General features: G+C 31.2%; 2 protein-coding genes across 4 annotated transcripts; one reads left to right on the top strand and one right to left on the bottom strand.

Annotated features, from left to right (window-relative positions):
• Positions 1-7,513: 7,513 nt before the first annotated feature.
• On the bottom strand, positions 7,514-14,248 carry LOC108462588 (putative lysine-specific demethylase JMJ16). 3 transcript variants are annotated; one of them, XM_053023866.1, is made up of 11 exons: positions 13,979-14,248; positions 12,416-12,738; positions 12,021-12,164; positions 11,367-11,891; positions 10,961-11,185; positions 10,467-10,628; positions 9,984-10,352; positions 8,719-9,895; positions 8,541-8,644; positions 8,267-8,464; positions 7,514-8,189 (listed from the first exon to the last, which is right to left on the bottom strand). In XM_053023866.1, exons 2-11 carry the CDS (start codon positions 12,722-12,724, stop codon positions 7,866-7,868), a joined length of 3,537 nt encoding a protein of 1,178 aa, XP_052879826.1. In that variant the 5' UTR covers positions 12,725-12,738; positions 13,979-14,248; the 3' UTR covers positions 7,514-7,865. The 3 variants fall into 3 exon arrangements, with proteins under 3 accessions (XP_052879826.1, XP_052879827.1, XP_052879828.1); XM_053023867.1 differs by having other exon boundaries at positions 12,021-12,098; XM_053023868.1 differs by having other exon boundaries at positions 12,021-12,098; positions 14,015-14,248.
• An 8,640-nt stretch (positions 14,249-22,888) lies between these two features.
• On the top strand, positions 22,889-26,356 carry LOC108464580 (pentatricopeptide repeat-containing protein At1g08610-like). The gene is made up of 2 exons (XM_017764943.2): positions 22,889-23,043; positions 24,162-26,356. Exon 2 carries the CDS (start codon positions 24,321-24,323, stop codon positions 26,106-26,108), a length of 1,788 nt encoding a protein of 595 aa, XP_017620432.1. The 5' UTR covers positions 22,889-23,043; positions 24,162-24,320; the 3' UTR covers positions 26,109-26,356.
• Positions 26,357-26,763: the final 407 nt, after the last annotated feature.

Here is a 26,763-nt window from a genome sequence, read left to right as displayed (position 1 = left end):
TTTCATATTTCTAAGCTTCACTATTGTTTCATCTTTTATAATTGTTTTCTTTTGACGCTATTACATCTATCATTATGTCATTATACATATTAATACCATAGCATTTATGTTTTATTATAAATCACGTTTTTTACTCAATGTATTAAAATAATTCTTTCATAAAAGCGATTTCCGGTATTAGGTAATTTGAGATAATTGTGCTCTAACTTACTGGGTTTCGATTTTTTCTCATTTAACCTAAATAACGGAATACTCTTTCAAATTACTATACGAGTTTTGAAAAATGCTTATTCTCGAAGATGCGAAGTGTATGATATTTTGTCATCTCGAAATAAGAATTTTGTTTCGAAATAAAGGCAATATTCGGTGTTTGAAAATTCGAGAAAACGTGCCCTAACTTACTGGGTTTCGACTTCTCTCGTTTATTCTAAATAATCGAATACCCTTTTAATAAAATACACAGATTCCATAAAAGGCAAGCTCGCTCTCGAAAATTCAAGATGTCGTGTCCTAACTTACTGGGTGTGACATTTCATATTTTGAGACAAGAAGGTCTTTAACACTTGAGCTTTTTATAAAGAAGGATCGTATTTTAAAATTATTTCAAGTTTTTTAATTTTCGACACTAAGACACTAATTAATCAACTAGGTACCAATTTTGGGCGTATCGAGAGTGCTAATCCTTCCTCGAGCGTAACCGACTCCCGAACCTGTTTTCTTGATTTGCGTAGACCAAAATTGTTGTTTAAATAAATCAAAATATTTATTAAAAACAACCGCTTTTATGAGGTGACCCGATCACACCTCGTCAAAAAGGATCGGTGGCGACTCCCGTTCTTTTATTTTCAAAATCCAAGTCGATTCCCGTTTTTTTTTCAAAAAAATGGTTACGACAATCTATATTATGTTTAAAGTTGTTTGATTAAATTCATGTCGGAAATGGTTTGAAAATTAGAAAAATATCATTTATCTAGAATTAAGGTTTTGCAAGTTGTGGTTGAGTGTGAGGTCGAAATTTTATTGTGCTATATTTTAATTTTTAAAGGCTCGACTCTATTTAAGGATATAACATAATCGAGAGTAATATGAGATTCTAACAGAGGGTTCATAAGCATTTGGTTCAAAGAATGTGAGTTAGATAAAATTATAGAATAACATTTCCTCTATTTGTATTTTTTAACTTTGAGATGATAATATTACAATTTTCCAATAGTATCAAGATTCCAAAATATAAGCGTAATTTCATTACCACTTCATCCTTAATAAATGTAAAATTTCTGAATAATGTTACTTTTATGCCAAAATTATCCTTTCAGCTTTTATCATTTTACCCTTAATTATAGATTTATCTCCTCAATTAATATAAACAAAGTAATTATTTTTAAGGTTTATCCCATTAACTAATATATACAATAATTATTTTTAAGTTAAATTTTAAATTTGGATTCAAGTTTTTGCAACTCATTTCTTTATTTGTGAAATGTTGATTTACTTATTTTAATATTTTCCTTTTTTTAAAAAAAATCACCAAATTAAAATTTAATAACTAATTCATTTTGCATATTGTAATTGATGCAATTTCTTAAAATATTTTGCTTTTAATCATAAAATACAATTTTGAATAGATGAGGACAGTATAAGCCAGAAAATTTTTTAGGTCGATTGAAATGAATTTTTAATTTTAATAGTCTATATTTTTATAATTTTTAAAGGATTAAGTCAAATTTTTATAATTTCAGGGGAGGGTAAAATACAATTTTAACTTTACTAATTTAAAATTTTAAAAATTTCTAAAGGGCGTAAATAATACTTTTTTCATTTTAAGGGGGTCGAGACCCCTACCAACTCCCTAGATTTGCCTCTAGGTGAGGATAGAATTTATTTGTATTTAAGATATAAACACATTTTCTTTACAAGCAAATCTCATATGATAACGATAAATTTAATTATTAATTGAGAAATTTTTTTTTGGTGAGAAAAAAAGTAAAAAAATTACAAGAATATCAATTAATCAAAAGAACCGCCTGAAAGCTTATTCCTATCAATTAAAATGCGAACCATCTCTGGTGGGGCATCGAAGACTTGCATGTTTCCTTTCTCAATCAAAGCTTGTTTGGCTAAACAATCCGCAACCTGATTCTATTCCCGCGGGATATATTGCAGAAACTATTGTTTTTCCTGAAACATAATATTATGGATTCGCCTAATTAATGCGGAGTTAGCGATTGTTGAATAACTTCTGAGGATGCCTTTAACAACTTCCAAGCTATCAGAGTGAATGATAACATGATCATAGCCTAATTGAGAAATTTTAATATTTGTCTATTGTATTATGTATGGTCGATTGTATTGCCTTAACTTTTAATTAATTACTATTTTTAGCGAGTGTTTTTCCTTATTAATTATAATGATTTATTAGTTAAGAAAAATTTACATTTTATATATTATTATCTTAGTTTTTTCTATATTTTCATAGTTACCTTTCCTTCTCAATATAGTTTAATAACATTATTTATCCTTACTTGTAATTAAGGATAATTTAGTAAAATTATGTTTTAAAATAATCTTATATTCCGTTAACTAAATATCAAAACTTACATTTTAGTCAAATTAACCAAATAAAATAATCTAGCATACTCGATAATGCGCTAAGTATTCTTATATTCGATAATCCTATAACTAAGGATAATCTTACATTCAATTAATCAAACACCTTAGTAATCTCAATTCTACCTATTCTTTAGGTAATTTTACATTCCCTTGGTAGTGTGATGTTTTGTCAAACTTACTCTAATTTTCCATGTCTTTAATTTATTTTACTTAAATCAAAACTAAATAATAATAATAGTAACTGACAAGTCAAATTCTCCAATTATTTGATATATTCTTCAAGGAACATTTCAACTATATTTAAAATTAATATTTAGTCTGTTTTGTTACATTTTATCTATTATATTTTTCCGATAATATTATTATTTATAACAATTTACCATTCTTTTTTATTATTTTGGTCAAATTAACCTTTAAACAGTAACAAATAACATTTTTAATAATTAAAATGTATTTTTCTTCATTTTTTTCTTTTTTTACTTTGATTAAAAGAGAAGCCCTATTTCTCCTCCTCAAATCCGATTTATTTATTTGATTAAAATAAATATTTATTTAATTTTCTTGTTAAAAGTTTTTATTAATTAAAAATTAATATCACTATTTAACAATTTATTAATTATCGCTTTTTAAAAAAATAATGATAAAAGAAATTGATTAAAAATAGAAGCTATTTTTGGACAAAGTAAATGTCATACATGGAATAAAAGTTATCTAGACAAAATAATAGGTACACAATTATAAGTAATATGTATAACTATCATTAGGCTTAATTAATTTAATGTACAAATATAATTATAATTATAATTAATATATTTGTATAATTATGACTAAAATTAAATTATTTTTATTCTAAAAGTAAGAATAAAACTATTAAATACACAAACAAATGGAATAAATGTGCATGATAAAACTTAAACTTGAAACACCCTTTGTTAAAATTAAATATTTTTTTATATTATTATTTTAGATTTAAAATTGTTATAGTAACATTTTCATTGAATAAAATAATTTATAATTAATATGTTAATTATATAATTTTTTTTAAAATTAAATACTCTTATTGTGATTAGAACCTATTATTTTTAATGGTTACTGTTGATAGTTGAAAGTTGATACATTTAATTGTTAAAATTATTATGGATAAATTAAACAACGGAGGTGCATTATTGATGTTGATTGAAATATGTGCATAACCCATACCAACTTTGACAAAACGAGATTCTATAGAATATAGAGATTTTCACTTTTTTAAAAAATATATATTTTTGATAAATTATACCAATGATTGCTGTATTAAGTCAGACATTATTTTACTCAAAGTAAAATTGTATACAAATTTAAAATATTTCCTGTTGATGCTGAATTAATTGATTATTGAGACTAGTGGTTTTTGTAAAATATTTGCATTATCTATAATAAGAAGTTTAATTTAGGTAAAATTACAATGGTTAATTCTAATCATACTTATTTTATTTACAAAATCTACAAATGTTAGAGAGTTGTTTTATGTTTTCATTAGCAATTTGGTAATAATGTATTAGTAGTTTAGATTAGGCTTTTATTGGGGAAGGTTTTAGTGAAAGAGTTCTTTTATTATAGTTGTATGAGAGTGAGTTTACAATGAGCGTGAATGAGATTGAAGTTAGACTTGGTCTTAAATTACCTCTCATGTTATTGAAATTATAATAGTATGCAGATTTAGGATTGGATCTTAACTCCATTTGTGTACTTTAGTTACAATTGACTTTATAACTCGACCAACAATTCAACATTTTTCCAGACTTTAAGGATGAAGCCAAGAATTTTGTGTAAGGGGAGTCTCGATAAAAATTAAAATTTTTTGAGAATAATTCAATTTACCTTTGTTACAATATTGATATTGTGTTTGTTGTTATAACAAGGAGTAAAACAATACAATAATACTAGACAAGCAAGGAGAGAAAGAAGATCAAGACACCAGCAATTTGAGTCTAACAATCCCATCTTTATGGAATTTAGTTTAATGAATAAATTCATTCAATAATTTAATTAATTCGGTACAACTAATCATTTAAGTTCGATGAATAACACTCCGCTATACGATCAAAGTTTAACTCTACAAGAAACAACTAAAAGTACCAAAATCCAAAATATAAGAGAACAAAATATCAAAATAAAACACTCTTCAAAAGCAAAAAAGGAAATTATTAAAAACATATTTTTATTTAAATTTAATTATAAAGTATATGAATATTATTTTAAATAATAAACTAAGCTTTGAGATTGATTCGATATAGATTTAGAAAAAAAAATTATTCAAGGATACCCTAATCACAATTATTCAACTTAGATTTTTAAGTAGAAAATAATGACACTATTCATCGAAAATCCAAAATTGAAGCATCTTGTAGCATTTAAATTAGCATAGCAGGTCTGTCAATGGTGTGAAGTGACGTCAAATTTTAAACATGGTGGGGTTCGTCTTAATTTTGCTTGTTTTCATACGGAAGGCCAAAACCTTTGAGAACATTATAGAATATTTCAAGTTTTATTACAGTATCCATTTATTTATTTTTCATTCGAAACTGTTCTTTTCTGTTGTAAAATTCTTGCAGTTTCTGTCAATGCTGTCTGTCTTTGCCTTCCGACCATGTTTTTGAGCTAGTGATGTGAGTTATTTCCAAAACTCTAAAACTTTCTATAAGTATGCTTACACGTAATTGAAAGAAAATGTAATTATTAAAATAATAATTATATTTTTAAAAATATAAAAATTATAATTTTCTAGATGTATTTAACTGATAGAGTATAATTTCATTATAAGTCTTTATGTTATGTTTGATATATTACACATTGTAATTACATAATTGATAATATAAAGAAATATTAATTACTATAAAAATTATTAGTATGATAAAAATAATTCTAAACAAGTAACAAAAATTAAAATTAAATTATCATATGCATTATGTTAGTCTAAAAGGTAGTTAATAATACGATTACAGATAAAAAAATAGCAAGAAAACAAAACCTCATATGCAATTTTTTTAATTGTTCTAGTTTATATTTGTTGGGTTTTCTCTTTTTAATGTTTAGTATATGCTCATTATCATTATCTATCGGTCTTTGGTCGAGTTTATCATCATCTAAATTTGAATTTGTATAATTAAATCAAGTTTAGTATATATCATTTTAATTCCATCTATAATTGAAATTATGAAATATGCAACATGCTAATCTGATCCAACTTTATTTTTTTATGTTATACTAAAGTGATGTTATTAATATGAAAATATATATTTTAGAATAACAACATCATTCTCTCAAATGATATCATACCCTATAATATGGTGCAAGAAAATATTTTTATTTATATAATTAATATTGATATTATAATATTTGGTTCACAGTCCAACTAATCTTTCGTTTAATCATAAAAACTTAGTTTAGAGAATATTTATCGACTTAAGAATAACAACTCAAATAGGGGTCCAACCACCATCATCATTTTCTTCAACCTCCTATCTCCGGGTTAGAGTGGTTTGGATCCCCTTTCTACATAAGGGGGGCCTTCCCACGCTTTTGATGGAATTGTTTCTCCTTTTCCCTCTTTAGGTTCTTTGCGGAACTGTTTTTTTTTACCAAGCTTCTAGTTTTATGTGTTTGTCAGGTGACGTCTGCCACCACGATGGAATTTTGGGGTCAAATCTGAGTTGTAGTGGTTGAGGCCTTGCTTTGAAGGTTTGTCTATATTTCTTCCATCTTCCATTCGATATGTCTATAGTAGTTGTTGGTGCTTGCTTTTGGGACTTTGTTGTAGTGTGCCTAATTACTTTTTCTAGCTGGGGGCATATGGCACAGCCGTGGACTTTAACCCAACAAATTGTGCTATTTGAGGCAGTGAAAATATGCACACTAGTATTAAACCAATAATAATTCACCTAAGTTTAATATTTTAACCCATAATTTGGGCTTCAATTAGGTTTTTCACTGTCAAGATTTTGGTTTTAGTCAATTTTAACTACAAATTTTATATTAATTTAAAATTTTGATATTTATTCATACCATTTTATCATTTGAAAAAATTCAAAATTTGTTATGGATGTTTAAGTGATAAAAATAGAATTTCTTTACAAAAATAAAACCACTTAAAGTGTTTTTGATGTCTTGAGAATGTAATAGATCAAACACAAAATAAACACAAGTACAAGATTCACAATAATCAAACTAACATAATTTCTAATCAACATTTAAGAAACTCGAGATTATAAAGATAATCAATCCTAATTTATCAATAATTTGTATTAATTAATTGCTAAATTTAATTATCTAATCAAGATATTAATGATTTTATACAAAATCAGTATCTAAAATTAATTAATTAATCTGGCATAAAATTAAATTATCACAAGAAAAGGTGCAATCTATTTTTTTTAAAAAGATTAATCAAGAAATATTGAAAATAAAAAGAATAATTGCTACCAAAGGGAATGCAATTGAAAATACTGAAGGTTTAGCGTCAATATTGTAGAAATTTTTTAGTCTCTTTATAAAAAATATTATGGATTCAATTTACCTCACAATCTCAAACAATGTGGGCAACGAAAATGAGAGAGGCAAGATGGCAGAAAAGACAGCTTTTATCACCCACCATGGCCCATCCACGAGTCTATCACGATCGACAAAACTGGTTGGTTGCAGTCTGGGCTCTAAAACAACATAGCTACTTAGTTGTCAGATTACATATCTTTGACCCCATCTTTTCCAGTCTTCGCAATTTTCTTTTCTTTTCCTGGAATGTTTACAGGAATCCCCCCTCACCATTTAATTTCTCCTATAATCTTCCCACTAACGTTTGGGATAATTTTATTGTAACGTAATATCCTTTTATTGGGTCCGGAGAGATTATGCTTAGTTCAAGCCATTATGTAAAAAAAAAATTAAGATATTATTAAAATTAATAATGAGATTGTTCAAAGAAAATAGATAAAATTTAATTATAATAAATAATAAGCTCTGTTTTTTTAATGAGAATGGTATGAAACTAAACTACCAATGTCCCTCTCAGCTCAGGGCCGGAAACCAATCGGAGTAGCGATCCGCATTCAAAAAATCCGACAGTAAAATAACTAACCTACTGTCTTCAATCTTCTCCAATTAAAAAAAAAAAAAAAAAACAAAATGACGGATTGAATCAAAAGGTGTAATTGCAGGCAAGTTGCATGAAAACAGGATGTTGGTATGTAAGAATCTGCATGACCAAAGAATTTCAATCATCAACGACTGTGAATCTCTTCGTTAAGGAGTCGAGCTACGAGGTCTATACCCATGGGTGGTCTTTTATCACTTAAAATACTATAAAGTAAATGTAATTCTGCTGAGTTGGCTTTCTTGAATAGTCTTCCGAGTAGTGCGTCAACTCCATCAGGCAAGCAGTTATTCTTATAAGCCCCTGCATTTTGTTCCCCAGATGTTGTTTCTAAGTTCCCACCATTACCAGGAGGCTGAAAATGTTGTGGAATCTGCACTTGAGGCCGTGAGTAAGGCCGACAGTCCCAATACTCCATACAAACTCGATTTAGATCCATTGCCTCAATAGCCTAGATTAAACCATATGAAATATGAGTTTACTTCATCAGAAAGAATCACTTTGAACATATTATACTAACTGATTTACCTGCACAATTTCTGGTGATGAGAAACCAAACATTTCAAAGCCATCAAGGCTTCCGGGAGGCTGCAATGGTGGGAGGTTGGTTCTTCCTAGTCTGTGCTGCTTTGTGATCTCTTGATTCACTTGCTCCCTCACCATCTCCCAGCATCTGGTAGCTGAAACATGAATGAATACTTCATTGGGACAATGCTCCACAGACACCTGAAATTCAATTAAAAAAATAGTTGATATACAAGCATAAACATGATGAACATCAAAGACAAATAATTTAAATTACCATGAACAAAGGTCCATCCCTCCCAGCATCCAGAATTTCTGAGACATAGTATGCCATATTTGTTGGATCTAAAACACTTATATACCTAACGCGGCTCTTAAATCCTGCATTAATTAGAATAAAGGAGTTAATATATACTGATATGCATCAGCCTTAAAAGACTCAGAATACAACTTACCTTTAGGGAAAATGGCCTGGCTGTTACACCATAACTTCCGAGGGAGCACAACTCCGAACTTCAGAGGCTCAACATTACAGTTGATTCTACGCACTACCTTGGCAATTCGAGGACCTTTCTGCCGGAAATTTCTGTCTAGATTATTTTCTGAGCAAGTTGGACCTCCTACATTACTTCTTGCATTATCAACTGAACTTAAAGAGGCAATAGCTCCTGCATTCTCATGTTTCTCCTTGTTGGCTTTTTCACTGCCCAACAGTAGCAGTTCCTGATGGTTGCTTTCCGGGTCATTAGATCCTAGCAATGTGATGCTATTTCCAGTATGCTCCACTTTCTCTTGTAAATAGTGAAATGAACAACCATTCCTTTGTAAATCAGGGGAACTGGCATCAGTTATAGGCTCATTCTTGCAAGTATATGGACTCAAGTTTTCAGTACATCTTGTTGAGGCTTCTGACTGCTTAGCAACAAAATGTTCTTTTGGTCTTTCTAAAACTGGTTTCTTTGGTTCATCATAGCTAAGAAGATTAATATTATCACCCACTGGAGCTACAGGCTTTTTCACTTCACTTTCCATGGTAGTTTGGCCTCCATGCATGCTTAAGTCTGAACCAAAAAGAATTAAATCCTCTTTCTTCAACTTAGAGTTCGGATCATTTGATGGTAACGAAGCCACTGATACTTCATTTCTTTGGTGTGATAACATCGGATTAGATATCAGAGTTAAAATCAAAGGCTTCTCTTTCAACATTTCTTCTCCTGGCATATCTTTGAAGGAATCGACTGATGGTTTTGACTGCACCTCTTTAGGTTTTCCTTCCATTATATTGTCTTTGGAGGCGTATGAACTCAGAGCCATTCCAAGGTCTAGTCTTGCCCACCTATAGATTGCACTTAGTTTTCCTTCCAATGCCTCAACAAGGATATTTAATTCATTTATTTCGTAACGTAAGAGGAAAAATTTGGCATCCCTAGCACATGAGCAGAGGTGCTTTGCATGATTGAGGCATGCATATCTATCAGGGGAACAGCGACAACCCGCTGCAGAGAGGTGCAAATCAAAAAAACATATACAACATTCTCTTTCGCTAGTAGCATCGAAGTTTCTGTCCATTTTCACAGGCTGAGAGGAACTGCAAAGAAATTCCCTTGCTAAACGCTCCATCTCAACACGTGCCTGTGAACAGGACAAGATAAATATTATCATAAAGATTTTGAGCCAAGTATGCGTATACTTTTAGATAAATCACGGGCATGATAATTACCTTGAGAGTTTTAGATAAGACTCCATTCTTTCCACACACATCTCTCCATCTCATGTTATCAGAAGTATAGTTTTTCACGAAATTGAGCTCCCAGTGAGCTTTGACTGCTTCCCTTGCTGCTCCAAGCAATAGTTTGTCATGCGAGATGGAAGTTTTTCTTCCTTGTTCACGGTATAGCTCGATAGCAATCTGTCCATGGGGCAACCAATCAACAGGACCTACATTTACTGCCTCCGCACAATTGAAACCTGAGTTGAACCCTGCATGAAATGCTCTAGGGAAAGTCAGAACAAACTCTTCCGCATTCTGAACACATCGATGGACAGGTACCCCTTCAGATTTTAGTATGGAAGGGGACAACTGAGTGACCTGTGTGAAAGAATGATATTCAGAGCATAATTAGTATCATGCGGTAATATTACAGTAATTTAACAGACCTGGGACAAAGATTTTCTGAACCATGTTATAGAACTTTTAGCTCACCAGTTTGTGAAGCAGGTCAGGTTGTTCATCGAAAAGGTCAGGCAAATGCTTTCTCATAGCCTTCTCCAATTTAGAAGCATCCTTTCCTGGGACACCATACCAAATTTTTGGAGCACCAAAATGCATGTAATTCAACGAGTATAGGTGGTGATCTTCAACATGCTGGTCGCATCCATATAAAACAAATGAAAGCAAAATGAATTAGTAATTCTTAGCCTCCTCAAGTCATCCTTTGATTGTAAACAACTGCCTAAAATAGAAGTGTTGCATGTATAAGTAATGGCCTTAAATGAAACATCAAACATGCAAGTTCAAAAGAACCATTGATAGGCGAACAAATGCATGCACATTTTCACATCAGCACTATATTTCAACCTGGATCTGATCACTTTAAGACATACCAACTTCTTAAATGTTCTTATGATGCGATATTACATGCACATGATATATATATTCAAAGCATATTGGGAGGTTTATAGACCTAGAAGTCTTACCCAACAAAAGGAAGAAAAGCACATTCCTACATACAACCAAGGAACCAGAACCCCAGAAATATCACTGCTTTCATACGAGAGGACAGATCCAGAAAGCCTGGGAAAATTGTTTAAGTTCCAGCCTGATTTTATGTATTTTTCATCAGAAGCAAGTCCAGCTTGATTTAGCTTCTTAGGGAATCCACTACCAAAAACTCCAGTTTCCAGATCAGCCCCATATAAGACCTTAAAAAGAAATAGAGCATAAGAATTAGGTACACATATTTGCAACTGTGAACTTTTAAAATGGAAAGAAACAATAGGGCAGATGAAAAACGCAGCTCCCACGGCTATGTTAACCATGCAGAAGTAAATCAATCAAAGAGAGGAGTAGTCAATTTATTTTTCCTAAACTTGCAAGTTGTACCTCTATTTCCTCAGTCGCTTTCTCCACTATCCTCCAGTATTCACCCTCAATATTCTGAATTGAAGGCTCATGCTGATCTTGAAGAATGGCCATTTTACCTTCCATATTTACATCATTTTCCTTCAACCTAAAGTATTGGGTCTTGAAATTATCTGCATATGTCTGAAATTTATCCAGAGTAAACTCAGGGCCAACTTCAAAACCAAACCCCTCCAGTTCACAAAGTCCAGCATCAGACCCTGAGATGCTTCCACTATCAGACCCACAGTCTATAGCCATTCTCATGCATCTTCTCCTTTTCCTTCTGATATTGTTATTGGCTTCTGACATTTTTCTCATCGGATCACGATTCTGAAGCTTATCAACCCTCTGCACACGAGTAGCAAATCTAGAATTTTCCCACATATTCTTTTCTTTAAGAGGACAAGAAGGCTTCCAAGAAGATGGAGGAACAATGCGACAGATTCCATATTGTTCTGCTCTTGGTCGTATGCTGGCTATATACTTCAAAGTATCTTCAAACTCCTGGAGAAACAAAATGAAACCAGTTCAATTCTAAGTAGAACTCTAGATTTTACAAGCAAAAGTAAAAAGCATGGCACGACAAATTAAGAAAATTAAACAACTCAAAATATTGTAAGCAACATTAAGTACCTCGTCTGTTGGGTAGAACACAGGTACATCCTCAATATCTGGCCTACATGCCTCTTCTGGACGCCATCTTGCAGTTACCTGTTTCAACACTTGTTCCACTTCATTATCGGAAACTTTGCTTGCTTGTCCTATTCTCTTGTTCCACTTCATGTAAATTTTTCAGATGTAATATTTGAAGACAATGGTTAATAAAGTAAAACATCATATCAATTATGCATTCTAGAATGCATAGTCCATCTGCTTTGTAGTCATTGAATTACGTAACTCTACAATACAAAATAAATCCTAGCAAAAAAAACTTAACTATAAGGGACTTCTAAGTCATTTCATGCATATAAGATGTTGCAGCTATAGAATAATAAACAAACAACTTAACAAGGAAAGAAGAAACTAACTTGATTGAGCTTTCCATGATCGGGTTCATCCTCTGAACTGCTATCATATTGACCATAGTTTATCCAAGGTCGACGCCTCATAGACATTGACCTTGTAATCTTTGAACTTTCATCATTGGCCAACCCAGTTTCCTTTTCAACTAGAATTGCACTAGCAGAGGCTGAACAACAGATCAAATTATCACGCTCATGTCTTTTAGTATCCTGTGCCTCACTCTTTAAGGTAAACGATGCACGAGGCTCGAAACCTGGTGGAACTGATGAAATATCATCATTCTCTTCTTTAAGACAAACTCTCACAAGTTCCATCCCTATCCGTATTACTACACAAGACAATGGATGACAATTCAAAAAACTACATTTTGTACAAGGAATAGATAACAAATTAATACAAAAGAGATCCACCTTAAAAGCTAAACAACCTAATGTAAGGTACCTATTTGTCTGAAGTATTGTAAAAATAATATTTTATCTACACAGAAATAGGAAAGCAATTAAAAAATAAATAAATAACTTCATTTCCATTCAAAATAAAGCATTAAATCCTTATAAGATTAGCATAAATGTCGAAATTGTAATAATGTTACAGATTCATGCTTTTAGCATTGAGGAGGATCAATTCTAAAGCATTTTGGAGATCCTAAAACTTCCAACCATTTCTAATCATTAGTACATGTGAACAATACATTATATCGGGAAAGGAGAAAAAAGTCTATAAACACAGAGTCGAATCCTGCGTCTTATGCCAATCAACTTGAAGCCCACACAAATTTACCATTCAGCCAAAAATGTGATTCGCCATGTAATTTAATAGAACTCTTTCCCAAATTACTCATATAGCCTAATTAGTTGAATTAACAAAACTAATGTTCTCACATTTCCGATTGAATTAATTTAAAACCTTTAATTTACCGATCGAGTCTCAATTAGATTAATATCGACATATATTGTCGGTGCAAGAAGAAGTGAGTTCAAAACATAATATTCTCACATTCTCGATTGAGTTAATTCAATACCTAAACTTACCAGCTGAGTCTCCATTTGATTGGTATCGATATTATTGTCAGTACAGGAAGAGGTGAGTTCAAACACGCTCAAGCATGTTTATCCTCCTAATTAAAAATTGGGATAAAATTATAGATAATTTTAAACATCGAAAAGAAAACCCTAAAGTTATGATAGTGTTTTTCTTTTATTGGATGAATAATCCAAGTAATTTCATAACCTTAAAAATCATGATCCCTTATATTAATAATCCAGCTCTATCATTTCTAGGATCAGATATATTCATCCACAAGAACAATTGATTTTAACATTTACAAAGCTAAATGCAACATTGGACATCAAATTCATCGACACATTTTTTTTTAGATCTTTTGTTAATTTGATACCTAAATAAAAATTCATGTATTATTCTCACCATAAATAAGTTAGATTAAATAAACCTATACCCTAAAAAATCACTATAAAAAATTTTGATCAAGAAAATTTTCAGAACAAAATCAATCATCAGGAAAGAAAAAAAACACATAAATTAAAAGGGAGAAAAAAAATTGAGTTTACTTGTTCATCAAAAGTTTTTCTGTAATTTGACTTCACCTAAAGCTGCTCTGAAAATTCCTTCTGACTACACCAGATTTATAAGCTGAATTTAATAAATAAATAAATATCTTTCCATCTTCAAAAATAAATATATTTCCAAGTTTGAAACCGCTAAAAATTAAAATAACAATTCTAAAGTGGAAAAAAATTAAATGTTGAATCTGATTTCAAGCATATCTTAACCTAACCGTAACCTTAAAACCCCAAATTGCACAACAAGGAAAAGAAAGAAACTTCAAATTCAACATGAAAAATTATTACTATTTTTATTATTATAAAATAACAAAATTTTTCTAAATTTTGGTATTCTTCAAGTTTACCCTGAAAATCCAATTAATACATTTGAAAAAGAAAAATCATTAAAAGTGAAAAAGTGAAAAAATATATTTTAATTGATGAAAAATAAGCATTTCATTCCACTCGATTTCGAATTTAATTTATAAAAATAATATAAAATTTAGATTTTTTCTTCGAGCAATTGGAAATATGTTATAAATATATCATTTTATAATTAATCATAATTAAATCATATAAATTAAATTATTTATCATATTTGTATATAGTAAAGTTGATAAATATATATTTGAGTAATTATAAGTAGAATTAAGTTAACTCAAAGTATTATTGGATTGAAAATAGGAATAAATTCAAACATAATCCACATATAATGAGATTCAAACCCAAAATAAAATTGGAAGAGAAACCACGCATTGTAATTGCGCATGGTGAAACTTGAACTTGGACATTCAAAGTCTCAAAGCCTTAAAACACGTATAACTTTAAAGCTATTAAAATTTGTTTTTCTCTTCTTCTTTTTTATCATAACACTAATAATTCTTTATTGAAATGTGAATCTTTTAATGTGTAGACTTGACACCTGTGGGTATTGTTGAGACAATTAATGAGGAGTGCTAAGGAGCAATGCCCATTGGTGTTTGGTACTGTTCAAACTTATAACTTGTCTTATTTGTTAGTCAAAATATTTTAGTTGTATGCTTGAATCTTTTTGAGGATTTTGTGCAGAAAATCTTGTGCTTATTATTGAAGAAGAGATTAAAGCAAGTAAGGTTATTTTTCAAGGATCCTTATGTGATCTACTTACCTTATATATATATATATGGGTTGATTTTATGATCCTTTGTATTTGTAACACCCCTAACCCGTATCCGTTACCGGATTAGGGTTATGAGGCATTACTGTATAAAACACAGTTCAGCACAATCATTCCTCACCTTTCATACACCAAAGAATTAATAAACATTTAAAATTTATCAAATTCAAATATCCACAATTCACTTATTATAAATTCGAATACATGAGTTATAATTCCAATTCAGAAATAATCATACCTTACTGAACATGTATCGCAAATAAGCACATTTCAAAAATTCCAACTAATTCAGTTCGAACATATAGCAAAACCCAACTGATCATGTTCCATATTTACTAAAATTCGAACCAAACTTGTATATATCAAAGACATGTTCACATATTTAATAATTCCAATATTCAATTCCCTATATCCATCACATTAATACCATTTTCATAATTAAATCATATTCCATTATATATCATTACACTTCATACTTCGAATATATGCCAATTTCTATCTCATTAATCGTATATCAAACATATCATTTGCTAACTTCTGCACAAGCTCATAATAAAACCAATTGAATCATATTACACAAATTATTATGCAATCGCATATGAAACTTAAATACATTGTAACATGACCGAACATACTAATGATGCATTTATACAAGTGCACAATTCATCCTAAAAATAAAAGCCATACTTAGCACTTGAACATAAATAACACTCCAGTGTGCATCTAATTCATATCTATATTAATATATCTAAACTTCATATTTTATCCTATTAACTAATCTTTATTTTGATCTCACCATTATCAATATCATAAGCATATCAAATTGAATTATATATCATATTCGAATTTACAACCACACATGAATGTATACCTATATTGATATTAGCAACAACTTGACATTTTTAACTATCCATTTAAACTAACCCAAAACATACTTAATCATTACTATCATTTACCATTTGAACCCATACCAAAACAATCATAAAACATATTCATTACTTAGCACCTAGCCACCGAACCTGTTAAGTTAATATACCATCATCCATCGCTCTAATTATACCACATTTCATATTTCCAAAATAAGTTAACTATTAAAATGACTACCAGAACCAAACTCATTAAACATTTTAATTAAGAACATGTAAAACCAACTTAAGCATAATAAGCAAGCCATTTTCGCATGGCTTTAAATACATACTCATTCAAAATAATTAACTCCAAGATTAGCCTATACATGCCACATAACCGAGTCTCAAAATATTATTTACTGAAATGATAACCGGTTAGTGTGATGTCGTCTCCATCGACTTCCAACCTGAGCAGATCTCTGAAAATCTATAAACATAAGAAAAACACACAAAATAAGCTTTGAGAGCTTAGTAAGCTATAAGCAAATAAATAACTCAATGACAATAACAATTCAATTACTAAACCAATTTATACTATCATAATCACGTTTAACTTCAAACTTATAATTTCATATAATACATATACTTTTATTTTGCCAAATATCCATACAATTAAGATTAATAAATCATTCAAATTCCCAAAGCCACAATATCAATAATTAACCGAATATACATAAACTCATATACATATATTCATGGATCATTTCATAATTATTCTTACTTTATATCATTAAGGCCGTACATAATCATTTATATAAGTTTGCACACAAGTCTCAATATGATATCAGTATACGTAACCTTTGGACGAATGTACTGTACCTATTATCAAGGTAACATTCAATTTCAAAACCATAGTACTATTATATGATCAAATATATACACACCCTGTAACACCCCTCACCCGTATCCAACACCGGGACAGGGCTCGAGGCATTACCAGACTTAAACATTCATAAACATATAAAACCAGGTGACCAAATTTCGCCCAAAATTAAAACTTTTAGAACATATGCTATCGTCCCTTATACAAGCCATCGAAGCCTATAACCTACATTAAGATGGTTCGGGACAAAACTGAAAACTTTTGGTAAACTTTGGGCAACTTAATAAGTTTCTAGCTTGGAGTGCCACACGCCCGTATGGCTTGGGGCAAGCCCATGCCCTTAGCCCATGGGCAACACTGACTTTTAAACACGGCCATGGCACACGCCCATGCTGCCTGTCTGTGTTCAATACTGACTTTGGGACACGGCTATGGGACACGTCCGTGTGACCTACCCGTGTCCTATACTAACTCAAAATTTTAAATGCAGGGGACACACGGCCATAGCACACACCCATGGGAGGGAACTATGTGTCACACACGGCCTAGACACACGCCCATGTGTCCAACCATATGGACCCTAATAGGCTATTTTCCAAGCCTTAAGTCACCCCTTTCTACTCCTTATACCATTATACTATGTTTTCTATCTTATAAATTAAACATCCATGTTCAGGGCACTAACAACTTATTACTATATCACACATTTATTCCATAGCCATGACCACCTCAAATGGTCCTAAGGCATTCACCATGTACATATGCCATATACTTCTTATACATAGAGAGCAAGCATAATCACATACACACATTATAAGACATTTACACATATCATGGATGAATAGGCTTCCAAGCCAAAATCATTATAAGCCACATCTCATGGCTACATACAACAAATCATTATAAGCCAATACATTTGGCTAATCACAATGACATCAATCATAGAAAAACTAAGTCCCTATACATGCCACTCACTTGAACACGTTTAACATATACATGTCAATACTCCAAGGGTAAAGGCTCGATAGTGTGATGCTGCCTCCGACTATCTCCAACCCCGAGCTGACCTGTAAAAACTAAAAAAAAAATGGAAAGGGGGAGTAAGCTTTACACTTAGTAAGCCCATATGAAAATAATAAGCATTATAATAACATGTTTCCTTAGGTAAAACAACTATAATTATACTTTTATTCATATTCTGGTCAAGCTATCTACTCGAGTCATAGTCGATAAATTATTTATATCTCGAGCTACGGAACTCCAAATTAATATTTGTTAATTTTCCTAGAAACTAGACTCATATTCTTCTTATCATAATATTTTAAAAAATTTTGGTCTAACCAATAAGTACAGTTTATTATTCAAAGTCTCCCCTATTTCGTTGTTTGATAGCTTCAACCTTTCTTCACTAAAATTTATTTATCTCATAGTAAGAGGCTCGGATAATGTTCTCGTCTCTTTCTTCTGAAAGTAGAATCATTAAGGATTTTAGTCATATAAATTTTAACTCATAATTATTTTTTTACAATTTCTAGTGATTTTCCAAAGTTGAGACAGGGGAGTCTGGAATCACTCCGACTCTGTCTCACAAGAATTCAAATATCTCATGATATAGAATTATTTTGCTTACACCGTTTCCTTTATGTGAAACTAGACTCATTAAGCTTGAATTTCTTAATTCATTTAGCTTCTACTCAATTTCCACTATTTTTAGTGGATTTTCAAATTCAGACCAATGCTGCTATACCAAATCTGTCTTAGTGCAACAAGATAATAACCATCACAAATTTGTCATAGAAATTATTCTCATAAATATCATTCATTCATTTGCACCATCGTCATAAGTCCATTTCATTTCACATGTCAAATACATGTTCATGGGTTTCAAGTACTTATCTGTGCTATCATTTAGCACTGCACTCATCCAAACATGATATCTCATATGCATCATAATATTATCATATAACATACATTATGTATCATGGCAAGAACCTTTTATTTAATTTCTCATATTAATCTCGTTGAATTTCTCGAAATCTCGATGGATATCCCATTCACCGTCAATTTATACAAGTGATTATTTCATATGCGCACTCCCGCGAACCTCACATCTTACGGCAGGATTACCAGTCCAGGCTAAATCCCCCGTAATATAAACTCATGGAGTGATGTCAGGATTACCAGTTTAGGCTAAATCCCTTTTAACGACAAGCACTCTCAATGAGCTCGGATCTAAATTACCAGTCCAAGCTAAATTCAGACCCCAATCGAATTACCAGTCCCGGCTAAATCCATAATGCATACATATTCTTCGAGAGGCTTGATCATTCAAGGAACACCCGTCCGGGCTAGATCCTTTCTATATTTGAGATCAACAGACTACCCGTCTGGGCTAAATCCTTTTTTGCAACACATGCAAGATCTCAAGTCATGCAAGCCATGGTTTATCCATCGAATTTCCCTTTTTATTCAACCGAGATTTTTCTCTTTTCATCAAGTATCTCATTATGCATAGCCGCTCATGCCATGTACATCCAATTCAACACATTTCCATGTTTATTTAGGCATTAGTCCATAAGATAAACATGGTATTACACATAATTATAATTTGGCATTTGTTACAATATATAATCTTCATATAAACTAAATAAATATCCACCACACAATGTTAACACATCAATTTAAGTTCAAGTATGAACAATAATAATATCATTGCATTATTACTGACATATGAACTTACCTCGGTTTCGAGTACGTCTATTTATTTCGAGTTTGTGCTTAACCTTGTTCAACCTCGTTCTAAGTCCGAATCTTGTTTTCCTTGATCTATAATATCACATTTAGTCTAATAATTAGTCACCTTATTCATAGGGGGTCCAAAAATCAAATTTTTACAAATTTTCATTTTGACCCCTAAACTTTTACATATTTGCACTTTTTCCCCAATGCTCGAAAATTAAAATTCATCCTATTTTATTATGTTTTATGACATCCCGATCATTTTTCATAACTATGAAAGCCCCCAATTTCCACTAAATCACCCATTTATGACCAATTTTACAACTTTTACAAAACGGTCCTTTAGGACATTTTCATCGAAAACCGCTTAGTAAAAGTTGTTTATTAAACACCCAACACTCATTATCTACCATTAGACATCAAAATACAAGCATTTCATTCATGGGTAGATTTTTAAACATAAACCCTAGCTCAAAATAATGGTAAAAATAGCTAGAACATGTTACCGGGATTTCAAAAATGTAAAGAACTTTAAAAACGGGGCTCGAGATCACTTACAAATGAGCTTGGAAGCTTGAACCAAACCCTAACCATGGATTCCATGGGGGTTTCGGCTGGTATATGGAGAAGATGACCAAATTTTGGCTATTTTGGCTTTTTAATTCTTTTAATTATTAGTTTGCCAAAATACCCCTAACTTAAAAATATTTTATTACACCCATTTCATGTCTATTTTTGTCCAACAATTAAATAATGCTCTAATTAAATTTAAGGACCTCAAATTTAAAATTTCATAACAATTAGACACCTCTAACATGTAGAACTCAACTTTTACACTTTTTACAATTTAGTCCTTTTAACCAAATTGAGTGCCCAAACGTCGAAATTTTCGAACGAAATTTTCATGAAATCATTCCATGAAATCGTATACCATAAAAATATAATAAAAATAAATTTTATTAGGTCAGATTTGTGATCTTGAAACTATTGTTTCGACTAGGCCCTAATTCGGGATGTTACACACCCATAAACATATATTCTTGAATCAAACTTTAATATCTCATAATTATACTTATCATGTAGCCAAATATACATATGTCTATACCAAAGTATCATACACTATTAAAATCATAATATCAATGCATAAAGTCGAATCTTTAAACACTTGTTTACATATACTCATGTATTAAACCTTAATACCATATAATTACAGTTAACTTATGGCAAAATATACTTCACAATTACTCACAAATTCAAAATAACATCATACATATATTTGTATCACATAACAAATAATCAGCTTACCTTATTTTCAAGGAAACAACAAGCTAACTCATACCTGATCATTTAGCTCGTTTAATGTATTCGATTACCACATCAGCATAAGGTCTTTTAGGCATAAACTTATAATAATTCACCAGCATAAAGCCTGCTAGGCCTAAGCCTGAATGTCACACCGGCACAAGGCCTGCTAGACTCAAAGTCTGATTTTATACACCAGCAATAAGCCTGCTAGGCATAAGCCCGATTTAATTCACCAGCACAAGGATTGTTAGGCTCAAAGCCCGAATATCACTATTATAAAGTTGTCTCATAAACAATTCATATATCAAAAATTCCAGATATTCCATATAGTTTGTACGGACTTTCAAATGTTATAACTCAGTCGAAACGAATGCATGAACATAGTTACCATGCTTATACAAATTCGGCATTAGCATATATTAATTCATATATTTCATTTCAGCATATATACTTTGTATTTAATTAAAATTAAGTACATTTATTTGCTAAAACAAAGGGATTGTGAACAAACAAGCCGATTCAGATTAGAAAAAATCGGATTGAGAAACTAATTATTCAAGAATGTGAAGAATTGGAAAATACAATGATTAGGAACAAAAATGATTACCATATTCTTATTTTTCGACAACCACTTCATTTTAAGTTTTAGAACATAAGTTTGTCGGTGAAGAAGACATACCTGAACCCTCCATTGAATCCTATTTTATTTTCGTACGTGAATAAATTTTTTTGATGATAATAGCTTTTTTAGTCATTGAAAAAGAAAACAAAAAAAAGGGGAGATGAATGGTTTTTTAACTAAGATTTAGGGTTTAAAATTTTTAATTAATTAAATTTATTTAATAAAAAATCTATTCTCATCCCATTAGGAAATCAAAGTTGGCACTTAAAATCTAGTTGGACTGCCACGTAGGATTACAGTTAAGGAGATAACGGAACTTAACGAAAGAGTGATCACTTTGTAACAAAATAATAACATAAGTGACTAAAACGTAACATTTCAAACATAAATGACTAAAATGTAACATGAAACAAATAAAAGTGACTATTTTGTAGTTTACCCTTTACTTATTAGTATATAGATTGCAATAAAAGTAAGAATTGTAATAATTTATCATAATTTTATGAAAATTGACTAAAGACCATTAAAAGAACTAAATTGGTCAAAAAAATTCTATAATAAAGACAATTGAGTAAATTGTGCTCTTAAATAATCTTAAATTCCATCAACCAAACACCTTAATTTTACATTATGAACCAAACAAAGCAATTTCATATTTCACTCATAATCTTACATTCTCGTAATCTTGTAATCTTACTATAAAATCAAACACAACCTTAATTCCAATGAATCTCAAACATTAGCTACACTAGGGGTAAGCATTAGATTGAATCAAATAGAGTCAAGAAAATTCGAGTTAGTCGAGTTGACGAATCCTATTTTAGCAACTGAACTCAATTTGAAAAATTTCCAAATCAAATGGAATCGAGTCAAAAAATTCCGAGTCAAGTGGAGTTAACGAATCCTATTATTGTTGCGATTACATGGACCAATTATTTAACTAAAATGTGATGTACAATATTATTTAACTACATCAACAATATAATGATTTTACCTTTTAACTTAATGGTTTTGACTTTTTAACTTTAGAAAAGGTAAACACTTGTCAAAACGAAATAGTTTTGCCTTTCCTTATTTAGACTTTCAAATAACTCAAATTTTGTAATTTATATTTGAGTTAAATTAAAAATTTTGAATTTTTATTCTAGCTTATCCGAATAACTCGATTAACTCAAATTATTTAATTTAAAATTTAAAATTTTTATCGAATTTTTTAAATCGAAATAAATTTTACACACCCGTAAGCTAAACGAATACAAAATTAAATTTCGACCCAACCCAGTAAGCAAAAATAAATAAATTATTTGATGGGTTTGTTAAAGTGTAAATTGGCGAAGTACTTAAACGTAATTTCGTCACTAACTGAACCCTAGTTAATTGACGTGACTCCTCCAACCTCATCAACAGAACTAAACCAAATGAACCCGTTGCCTTTTCCATGTCTATAAACAAACAACGTTACTAGAGTTTTTCTTCGTCAATTCCTTCTTAAAGTTTAGGCTTTGAATTTGTATCCAGGTAAGGCTTTCATTACACCTTTTTTTATTCGGGTTGGTTCATGTAAGTATATATATTTTTATTCCTTTGTTTTCAGTGCTGTGAAGGTGAAACGGTCAATTTATTGAATGAAAGGAAATGGGTTGTTGAAATTTGAAGCTTTTGGATTTGTTTTTCTTATGTGAATCTATCTAATGTAAATTTTTTATGGTTTTTAAATTATGTAAATTAGGTTCTTGATTTAGTATTTTAAAGAGACATCTTCTTTGCTTCTCTATATTCTGTAATTCAACAGTGCACTACTTTTGTTTTTTTTTTTCTTCTTCTTCTGTTCCTTAGCAGATATGCCTTAAAATGAGTAAATATGGCGATTTTGGATGATTCCATAACTTGGAACCTTGGGGTTTTTTTTTTCATTGAAAAATCTTTTTGGAATTTGTATTTGATATTGGTACATTCATGCTATGTTTGGTATATTTTAGTATATGGGTTAGCAATAAACTAATTTAATTGTTAATATTTAATCATTCTCATGACTTATTTTTAGCAAAAAGGAGAATTTTTCGCTTATTTTGAAGGGGTCTTATTTTGTTTATGAGTGTTTTTACTTATCTTTCTAATTTTAAGATTAAATTTATTCTAACTATTGTTTATTTTATCTCTAACTATTATAATACATGTGTAATGAATAAGCTTTTTCCTCTTCTTATTACACTAATAACCAAACGAAGCATCAATATTTTAAGAATTTGGATGTGAGTAGAGATGAAAGTATGCCTCCGAAATGAGTATGTTCAACTTTTTATTAGTTCCTCATGAGGGTGCTTGGAGGTTCATATTTCATACCATGTTTAAGTTTTCTTGATTGGATGTTCATATTGTTTCATGTTATATGCAATGTTGACACTACCTACCTATCCATGTCATTTCATTACTTTTTTTTTTTTTTCTTTTGCTGCAGAGTGAAACTGGTTTAGCTTAAGGGCATGGCAGTTTAGGATTTAGGATTTAGGGTTTTGCATTATCTAATCATATTTTGTTGATTCTTATTGTTCATGTATGTATTTATACAATTTATGGGGTTCTATTTTTGGTATTAGGGCTCATGGTTTTAATGTTTCCCGTTTCTTGTTTTACAGGTTTGATGCTTGTTCTCCATTTGACGGGTGCAGAAAGTAGGAGCATTACTTGCCTGGAATTTGAATTTTGGCCAGAAACCATGAAATAAGGACTTAAGGATTTGTTTGTTTCTGCCTGGAATTGATCTGAGTTGAGTTTGATTGATTGGATAGAGGAAGATGGGATACACAGTTACTCTTCACAACCATTCGGTTGAGATTTGCCGTTCTCATTGTTTGCAGTGGGGTTTGAAACAACCTGGAACAGGTTGTAGCTCTCTGAAGTGCTCGATTGTAAACATACCTACTTCTAATTTAACATGTTCGGTCAATTTTAGTAGCACAATTCACTCTTGCTTGCCGTGGAAGGTCGATAATGGTTCAGAAAGAGAGGTGGTATCGTTAGTGTGCCAAGGACTGCAGAGAAGTGTTTGTATTGACAAAGATGAATTTGATCAGGATGAATGCTGGGGTTCAGAAGATCAGAATGTGAGTGTTAAGGGAAAATTCAAAGAGCAAATAAATTTGAAAAAGGTTCCGAATTCTTTGATGGCTGCTTTAGATGGACGTTTTGTTAGAAATGATGAGGAAACAAACAATGATATTCTTCAACGGTTCTGTAGCAATGGAAAACTAAATGATGCATCACGGTTGATAGAAATTATGGCACGTCAGAATCAAATTCCACATTTCCCTTCTTGCATAAACTTAATAAGGGGCTTTGTAAAAGTAGGCGAACTCGATAAAGCCAGCAGAGTTCTTCAGATTATGATAATGTCTGGTGGGATCCCTGATAATATTACGTATAATATGATGGTTCGTGGTCTTTGTAAGAGAGGACGGATGCGATCTGCTATTGACCTTTTGGAAGACATGAGCTTGAGTGGTTGCCCACCGGATGTGATTACGTACAATACAATAATACGCAGCATGTTTGATCATGGTATTTTTGATCAGGCCGTTGGGTTTTGGAAGGATCAATTGAGGAAGGGATGTCCCCCATATCTAATCACCTATACCATTCTCATTGAGCTAGTCTGCAGGCATTGTGGAATTGCTCGGGCAATGGAAGTATTGCATGATATGGCAATAGAAGGTTGCTATCCCGACATCGTTACTTACAATTCACTGGTTAATTTATCTTGTAAACAGGGAAAACACGAGGATGCTGCTTTAGTCGTTTACAGTATTATATCTCATGGCATGGAGCCGAATGCCGTAACATACAATACCCTTATCCATTCTCTCTGTAATCACGGTTATTGGAATGAAGTTGATGAGATACTTGTAATCATGAAGGAAACTTTGCATCCTCCAACCGTGGTTACTTACAATATATTGATCAATGGTTTGTGTAAATATGGACTTTTGGACCGTGCCATCAAATTCTTCGATCAAATGGTTTCTCAAAACTGTTCCCCGGACATTGTTACTTACAATACGCTGCTTGGCGCTCTTTCTAAAGAAGGAATGGCAGAAGAGGCTCTTCAATTACTTCAATTTTTAAGTGGGAGCAGCTGTTCCCCAGGTTTGATAACTTATAACACTGTGATCGACGGATTTACTAGAACTGGTGATATGGAGAAAGCAATGGAATTATATAATCGGATGTCAGAGGAAGGGATCAGTCCTGACGACATAACTCATCGTTGCTTAGTTTGGGGATTTTGCAGGTCCAATCAAGTAGAGAGAGCTGTAGGGATACTGAAGGTGATGGCGGAGCAGAAACACAGGGTCGGAGCTAGTGGTTATAAAGTGGTGATACATGGGTTGTGTAAAGACGGTAAGGTAGATTTGGCGATACAAGTGCTGGAAATGATGGTCTCGAGTCGGAGTAAACCCGACGATACGATTTATTCGACTGTAATCAAAGGTATAGCAGATGCTGGAATGAAAGAAGAAGCTAACAAGCTGCATCAAAAGTTGAGGGAATGGAATGTTTCCAGAGAAGGGAAACAATTGAGTTAAAAAGAGCTAGATTCTATGGATTTTGATAGCCAGAGCTATTGGCTTAAGAGTTTTTTCCAATGCCCTTCTGTTTAAGTTGCTCGCTTACATGATCTCCTATTGGCTTGTATTGTTGTTTTAGTGGACTGCTTTTAGTTTAAATCCCAGAATCGGAATGAGTGTTAGATATGTGTCCAACAATAGCCTTTCAAAATTAGGATTTCAAAAATAATGTAAAAAATTTAGTAAATTCGTGATAGTTTTTAAAATTGTTTGATGCCTATTTAGTAATAATTTCAAAATTTTTAAAGCATTTTTGGATTTGATAAATCTATCTTTTATATTTTTAATATACAATTACTATTTAATACATTGGTATTGGTTTTATTTATTTCGAAGCATCTTTAAAAATTATTACGTGTCACCTTTTTTGTATTATACATTTATAGGATACTTGTCAAATTTTAACTCTACTTGTGGGGTCTAAAAATTCTATTAATTATATACCAAATATTTTCCTATATATTATGAAAAAGTTTTGGTAATTTCACAAGAAAAGTTGGTGTTTAATAGGAAAAATAAACTATTGAAAAATAAATATATAAAAGAAATTGGACATGAATTTATGAATCTATCTGTATCAAATACCACTTCTATTGTTATTAGCTTCTAATGT

The sequence above is a fragment of the Gossypium arboreum genome, chromosome 13 (genome assembly GCF_025698485.1).
Source record: "Gossypium arboreum isolate Shixiya-1 chromosome 13, ASM2569848v2, whole genome shotgun sequence".
Classification (NCBI taxonomy): domain Eukaryota; kingdom Viridiplantae; phylum Streptophyta; class Magnoliopsida; order Malvales; family Malvaceae; genus Gossypium; species Gossypium arboreum.
The sequence above is the reverse complement of the archived record's forward strand: the minus strand, read 5'-3'. Positions and strand labels throughout refer to the sequence as shown.

Bases quoted from the DNA above. Each gene is read 5' to 3' on its own strand.
- LOC108462588 (XM_053023866.1), bottom strand. From the start codon at position 12,724: ATGGAACTTGTGAGAGTTTGTCTTAAAGAAGAGAATGATGATATTTCA. The intron at 11,892-12,020 runs GTACTTAATGTT...TTGTTTCTCCAG, and splicing joins TGTTCTACCCAACAGACGAG to GAGTTTGAAGATACTTTGAA. The intron at 10,353-10,466 runs GTGAGCTAAAAG...TCTTTCACACAG, and splicing joins CTGACCTGCTTCACAAACTG to GTCACTCAGTTGTCCCCTTC.
- LOC108464580 (XM_017764943.2), top strand. From the start codon at position 24,321: ATGGGATACACAGTTACTCTTCACAACCATTCGGTTGAGATTTGCCGT.